This window comes from Trachemys scripta, chromosome 3, assembly GCF_013100865.1.
Source record: "Trachemys scripta elegans isolate TJP31775 chromosome 3, CAS_Tse_1.0, whole genome shotgun sequence".
Taxonomy (NCBI): domain Eukaryota; kingdom Metazoa; phylum Chordata; order Testudines; family Emydidae; genus Trachemys; species Trachemys scripta.
Genome location: NC_048300.1, coordinates 67,925,925 through 67,933,165, shown reverse-complemented (window position 1 = coordinate 67,933,165; position 7,241 = coordinate 67,925,925). Strand labels below are relative to the sequence as shown.

The following is a 7,241-nucleotide window of genomic DNA, read 5'->3' as shown; positions in this document are numbered from 1 at the left end:
TGGGGGGGGGGGGTGTCCCATGTAGAATTGCATCCATAGGTGTTATGACAGTTGAACTACAACCTAGTAGGTCTGCAAAAATGTGTGCAACAAACAATAAGGTAAGTTTTGTATCTTGAGAAACTTATCTGGCTAAAATATGGTGGCGTTACATCTTAGATTCTTATGGCGAAATTCTGATCCCATTGATATTGATGAGAGTTTTACAGCTGAGTTCAGTGGGGCTAGGATTTCGTCTTTAGGCTATAAATGCTAATGAACGTGGCTCCAGTTAACTAAAGTAAGGTTATATCTTCCAAAGGTTTCTGTATGCTGCCTAAGTAGAGCTGCAGAAGAGGGAGGGTTCACAGCAGGGTGCTGGTGAGAAAGTGTTCAAGATGGGGAAAGTGATGTTGTGTCCTTGACAAGGAGGAAGCCATAGAGAGAGGTAGAGTTGCCCCTATATCTAGATGAAGTTGCTGGCCCCCATTAGCATCAATGCCTCTATTCAGACTCCTCAAGTTCTGAGGACAAAGGCCTATTTTTGGAAAGTTCAAAAGTTCCTCTAGGCTTCTGAAGCTAAGCTCCTGTGGAACTTTTAAGCTTTTGGAGTGGAGCGCCTCATAATTCAAATCACTGATTATCCAGATAGTTCAAATGTGCTCTTAGACAGTTGGAATCAACTTATATATTGAACTATTTTTTAATAATAAAAGGATATTAAACATTTTAGGCTTAAGTCTTGTCTTTTAATGATAAAAAAGCATAAACATTTAAACACTGCAGTTTGTATTGCAACAGATATATATTTTGACTCATATATCAAATTGACTTACCCTGTTTGTACATATGCATGTATGTAATTCTGTGCTAAAATCCATCACGGCTCAGCCTGACCTTTTTTCATTGGTTAACTTTATGTAAATTAATTATGTATATAGTAGATGTACATTAATTATGTATATGGTAGTATATACAATAATATATATATTGTGATACAGGAGGGCCAGGGAGCAGTGGTCGAGGGGAAATATATAAGCCCTAGGCTAATTAAGGCGTGGTTCCCTGTAGACTAGGGAGGGTTGTTACAAGTTAATTGGAGCACCTGTAGTCAATTAAGGCCCTATCAGGAACCTAATAAAACCTCCTGTTTCGGGCAGTCAGAGGAGGAAGGAGAGAGGACTGGAGCTGGGAAGTGTTTTGTGAGATCGCAAAGACCAGAGAACCGAAGTAAGGAAGACTCCCTCCCCCAGCGTCTAAGGACTGAGGGTAACCCCACCCAAGGGGAAGAGGGTAAGACCCACAGGGGTTGAGAGGGGCCAGGACTCAGAGCGAGGAGCAAACCCAGACCCCTCCCCCTCTTCCCTCCTCTACCACCTTCCCGGGCCACTACCGGGACTTTCAGCACACAAGAGCAGGGGCAAAGGGTGGCGTCTTAGGCCCCCAAGAAAAGTGCAGGACCCACCATACGAACATAGGCCATCTTGTCACAATATAGATCTGTATGTAATATAATGTATTTCTTTTCAGCTAACTCATTTTTTTGTTGGCTGTCCTCCATCAAGGCATATTGTCATTCAGAGGCAAGTTTTAATTATCTTTTATTACTTCTGGTTTTTCATTTTAAAACAGAAGTTAAAATAAATGCTAATAAGGTATTATTGTTAGCCTAATATGCCTCAGTTATCCCATTTGTAAAATGTTGTACTTTATATTGGTTTTATACATAATTAAAAGAAAAATACCTCTCCCCTGCTGGGTACACCTTTTAGAAAATGTACATGACAAAATACATAGATTCAGCTTCTCTGCTTAGTGCAAAAAAACCCCAAAACAAAAACCCAAAAATAAAAAAATAGCTTTAAAATACACATTATCCCCTAATATACCAACTCTCAGTCATCTCCTTCTACACAAGAATTAAAAATAGATGAGCCTTGTAGCATAACCAGAAGCTCAATAAATGTTAAGTTCCATAGTCAAGGGGCTCTAATGAAAAAACAGCCTAGCAATGTTTGCCACAGTGTGGACATCTCCACCATGGCACCAGTCTCCGGCACCAGTGGGAACAGCACCACTCTTGTCACTTGACAGAGATTCATCATCTTTCAAGTCTGAGATCGGGTCTTACTTCTCCCATCCAAGGAGCTGCTCTTGCCACTCTTCTAGACATTTCCACTTATCCATGGTCCAGGTACAGGAGTACCATCAAGTGATTGGCCAGGAGCACACTGGGGGGCAGCAGGAGCAGAGCCAGAGGCTGCACCTGCCTCAGGTAGGCCAACTGGGCACTCCAGCAGCCCCATAACTGACCACAATGGCACAATTGATCTGGAGCGCAGAGTCCTCGGGCCAGAAGCAAGTGCGCATGGTTCTCCCCCTGTGGACTGGCCTGGCTGTTCCACCCTGGGGCATGTGCGTGGCTGGTGCACGGGGCAGTGCAGCGGGGGGCTGTGACAGCTGCTTCTTCAGGGACCCAGAGATGAAGTTAAGTGCTGAGCCAGCCTCTCTTACCTCCAGCCTTGGTGCTCTGTGTGCATCCCAGACACAGGGCTGTGCCACCAGCTGAGGCCCCATCTGGCTGCAGCCCAGTCTCTCCCTCTTTCTTCCTTCCCTCCCCCTCCGGTCTCACACTTAGCTTCATCTTCTCCTGCCTGGTGAGTCTGGGGGAAAGAGGCCTGTCATGGGGTAGGTGCACCCCACCACGGGGTGTCAGGTCATGTGTGGTCCAAAAGAAGGGTAAAGGCAGTATCGTAGCCAGTTAGTTCTTATACTAATTACCTTTACTAGGGCTGTGGTAGTTTGGCCTATTGGCTGACATCAATAAGGAGGCCTTTCTAGTCAGGGTAGCATGGCCCAATGGCCAGAGTCAGTAAACGGACCTTCTGCAAGGGGCAATGTGGCCCAATGGTCAGAGTCGTCATAGTATCCCACCTCCTGTGGGATTGCATAGCCTGTTGGCCCATTGGTGGAGTTGGGCGTCACTTAGAGGAGTGGCGCCCCGAGTAAGGGGACTTAGGCCCTCCTTGCTTCTCCGAGTCCCAGCCCAGGGCCTTGTCGGTGGTGGGGGTGCTGACCACTGAGTCAGCAGGGATCCTACCGAAACACCCTGACTGGTTCCCCAGTTCACTCACTGTCAGAAAGTTTAAGTCCCCTGACCTGCTTCTTACCCTCTCCCCCTCGTCAAAGCTCCCAGTTCCACTGGGTCTCTGGGGTCCTCAAATGGCCAAGCTCCCACCAGTGCAGCCCCTTCTTGGGGCTCATTGGGCAACATAGAGTCTGTCTGGCACTCTGCAAGCCGTGGGCCTCTAGAGAGAGCTCACAGCCTGCCCAGACTGAGCGGGGCTGCTACCTTTTATATGCTGCCTCCCTGCTGAGCATGCCCAGCAGGGTCGGAGGGGTAGGGCTTCCTCAACCCGCAAAGCCGAGTTAAACCTCTTGGGGCTGGTGCGAGGTAGGTACACCCCATCACAGGGCTCCAGTTGGACCCTGGGATACAGACCAGACCTCCTTGTCCTATTGGCACCTCAGGATCTGGGCTCCCCCAGATTCCATGGTGAGTGCCTCAGTGGGAGGGGACTCTGGCCCCTAAAGCTCTGGGGTGGGATCTGCTTTGCTGCAGGAGCCCCTCCTCCATTCAGTGTGTCGATGGGCCATAAGGGGGTTGGGGCATGGTGCTGTCAATGCTCTGTCTCCATTCAGTGCCTCAGCCATGGTCAAGCTGTGATGAAGGCATGGAGGGGATCAAGCTGGCTGCCCAGGCGTAGGGGGCATTGGGTCACTGAGGGAAGCATTGCGGGCAACTTTGCCCAGTATGCCATTTTCCCTAAGTTACAATTTGGAATTGCAAACCAGCAAGCGCTGCTGGGCAGGTATGATTTTAACATATGGGACTCCGTGCAGAAATTGAAGGACTTGCTCCCACAAGAGGCCAGGCATGAGTTCTCCTCTCTAGTGGACCAGGGAGAATCAACGGCGAAGGCCTTTTTACAATCTGCTTTGGATGCAGCTGACTCGGCAGCCAGGTCCATGGTTTTGGCAGTTGCCATGCGCAGGAGTTCATGGTTATACTCTTTGGGACCTCCCTCAGGAGGTCCAGCAGACACTTCAAGACCTGCCTTTTGAAGGAGCTTCACTTTTTTTGGAACAGACTGATGCGAAGCTTCAGGGTCTAAAAGACTCAACCCTTCTGGTACTCTGCCCTGGCTGGCCATCAGGATCTGCAGAGGAAGAAAATCAGGGGTTTTAGGCATAGGCCACCCCCCTTCTACTTGGATGTTAATGTCTGCCCCACCCAGGAATCCAAGGTGTTCTAAGCAGGCATTTTGATGGGGTGCTCAAGAATGCCATACCGGTTTCCATGATGCTAGACGCTGTTTATTCTTTATTTGCAAACCACCTTTCCTGTAGTCCCGTGGGATACACCCTCCAGTTTATTTCTACCCCTCCTTTCCACCCTCCCTCCCCATCCCTCCTCAGGGATCCCTCTAACAAAGAACTTTTGGTCCAGGATGTTCAATCTCTCCTTTGGGTGGGACCCATGGAAGAGGTTCCGCAGAATTTAAGAGGGAAGGGGTTCTACTCCCGTTATTTCCTAATCCCATAAGTCAAGAGAGGTCTCTCACCAATTTTACACCCATCTCAAGAAAATAAAGTTCCTCATGGTCACCCTGGCATCCCTTATCCCCTCACTGGATTCCCATAGACTGGTATGCCACCCTCAATTTAAGAGATGCTTATTTTCGCGTGTTGATATACCAAGTCCACAGAAGGTTCCTCAGATATGTAGTGAACAACTCAAATTACCAATATATGTTAGCATACAATTACAAAATGTATGGTGGCATAACCTCTGAGGAGGTTAGGGGTGCAGGTCTACCCTTATCTAGACGACTGTCGACTCAATGGTCGGTTTAGGGATCAGGTAGTGTCCAACATTCAACTCATCCAGTCAACATTCAAGGCCCTAGGCCTTCTGATAAATGCATAAAAGTCTACCCTCACTCCACTGCAGAGAACAGAGTTCATTGGGGCAGTGCTCAACTCTACCCATTCCAGGGGTGCGATTCCAATCAATCAGATCCCTAATAACACACCTCAAAGGTCATCCAATTACAACAGCCTGAAATTAATTGTATGAGGCTTTTAGGTCACATGGCCTTGTGCACATACATGGTACCACACGCAAGGCTGCACCTCAGACCTTTCCACACATGGCTGGCCTCCATGTACTCGCCAACATGCCACCATCTGTACTCACGGGTACCTCCACAGGTTCTTGTCTTTCTAAATTGGTGGTTGGATCTGCTTACAGTTTGTGTGGGAGTCCCCTTTAAGCGCCCTCAACCATCAATGACCCTGGTCTCAGATGCATCAGTGCTGGGGTGGGGAGCTCCCCATAGAACTCAAGGCCTTTGGCAGAAATATCAGTCCACATCAATGTCAGGGAACTCAAAGCAGTTGTCCTTGCCTGTCAGGCCTTTCCGCCCCACATTATGGGCAGAAACTTGTTTGTTCTCACAGACAACACTGCAACCATGTTTTATCTCAACAGGCCAGGACGAGCTTGCTCTTCCCTCCTTTGTCAAGAAGCAATACAGCTATGGCAGTTTTACATAGCCAATCAGTCTTGAGGCCTCTTACCTTCCAGGAACGCAAAACTGGCAGATCACCTCAGCAGGTCTTTCTCCAGTCTCCATGAGTGGTCCCTTTGCCTGGATGTGGTGAGAGATGTTTTCCAGCAGTGAGGGACTCCCTAGATAGACCTATTTGCAAACAAGTACAACAGAAAGTGTCACCAGTTGTGCTCTCTAAGAAGCCACAGTTCAAGTTATATCGTAGATGCCTTTCTACTACCTTGGGTGGGACAACTTTACTATGCTTTACATCTTGGTCCACTCATGCACAGGGTGCTGCTAAAGATCAAGCAGGACCACGACCAGATTATTCTGATGGACCTAGCATGGCCCTGTGAACACTGGTTCTCTGCTAGACATCTCAGTGGTGACTCCAATCCCACTTCTGTTGCATCCAGACCTGATCTCCCAGGCCCACAGTCAGCTGCTCCACCCAAACCTGAGCCTCCTTCATCTAATGGCTGGAAGCTCCATAGCTAAATCTCAGAGAGCAGGCTTGCTCAGAGCAAGTTTGTCAGGTCCACTTGGTAGTAGAAAGCACTCCACCAGCCCTCCTCTCTTGAAGTGGAAGCAGTTCTCTGTTTGGGCATCCCAACATGGAGTCTCACCCATGCATTCATCCATACAAGACATATTTGAATATTTATGGCACCTGAAACAGCAAGGTTTAGCAATCTCCTCTGTCAAGGTTCACCTTGCAGGGATATCGGCTTTCCACCCTTGGGTGGATAACAGGTCAATTTTTTCAGATGACATATCTGTCCAATTCCTCAAAGGCCTAGAAAGGTTATACAGTACCCTTGAGTAAGAACCTGTTCCCCCTGGGACCTGAACCTGGTCTAATCAAAGCTTATGGGGCCACTGCTTGAACCTTTGGCAATGTGCTCCTTGTTGTATCTCTCCTGAAAAGTGGCTTTCTAAGTCGCCATCGCTTTGGCCAGAAGGGTCTTGAAACTCCGTGCCTTCCCATCAGAACCTCCATACACAGTCTTCATTAAGGATAAGGTGTATTTACATCCTCACCCCCGTTTTCTCACAAAACTGGTTTCACAATTTCATAGCAATCAGGCACTCTACCTACCTGTCTTCTATCCAAAGCCTCATGCAAATAGGAATGAACGTCTTTACTCATTGGATGGACGAACCCTAGCTTTCTACATAGAAAGAACTAAACCATTCTGAAGGTCCACTCAACTGTTCATAGCTGTAGCTGACAGTATAAAGGGTCTCACAATCTCTTCACAGATCATTTCATCCTGGATTACTTCATGTATTCGCATGTGTTACGATCAGGCAGGTCAGCGTTTCGCCACCAGCTAACCTGACTGTTCATTCCACAAGGTCATAAGCATCCCCAGCAGCATTCCTAGCGCAGATTCCTATTCAGGACATTTGTAAAGCAGCAATCTGGTCATTGGTGCACACATTCTCCTTCCATTACAACATCACTCAGCATTCCGGAGATTATGCCAAAATTTGGTCAAGCTGTTCTGCAGACTGTGTGTCCATGAACTCCAATCCCTCCACCTATTCAACTGCTTGGGTTTCACATAGAGTGGAATGCACGTGTGCAATCACTCAAAGAAGAAAAAACATTTACTAACCCTCCATAACTGTTCTTCTTTG

The 7,241-nt window shown here is 47.8% G+C and overlaps 1 protein-coding gene across 1 annotated transcript in view; it reads left to right on the top strand.

Moving 5' to 3' along the window:
• CATSPERE (catsper channel auxiliary subunit epsilon) overlaps window positions 1-144 on the top strand; it is a 68,182-nt gene extending 68,038 nt beyond the window's left edge. Inside the window, exon 13 of the mRNA XM_034764996.1 lies at window positions 26-144. Coding sequence (XP_034620887.1) covers window positions 26-119 — 94 coding nt within the window. The 3' untranslated portion in view covers window positions 120-144. The remainder of the gene's footprint in view (window positions 1-25) is intronic.
• Window positions 145-7,241: the final 7,097 nt, after the last annotated feature.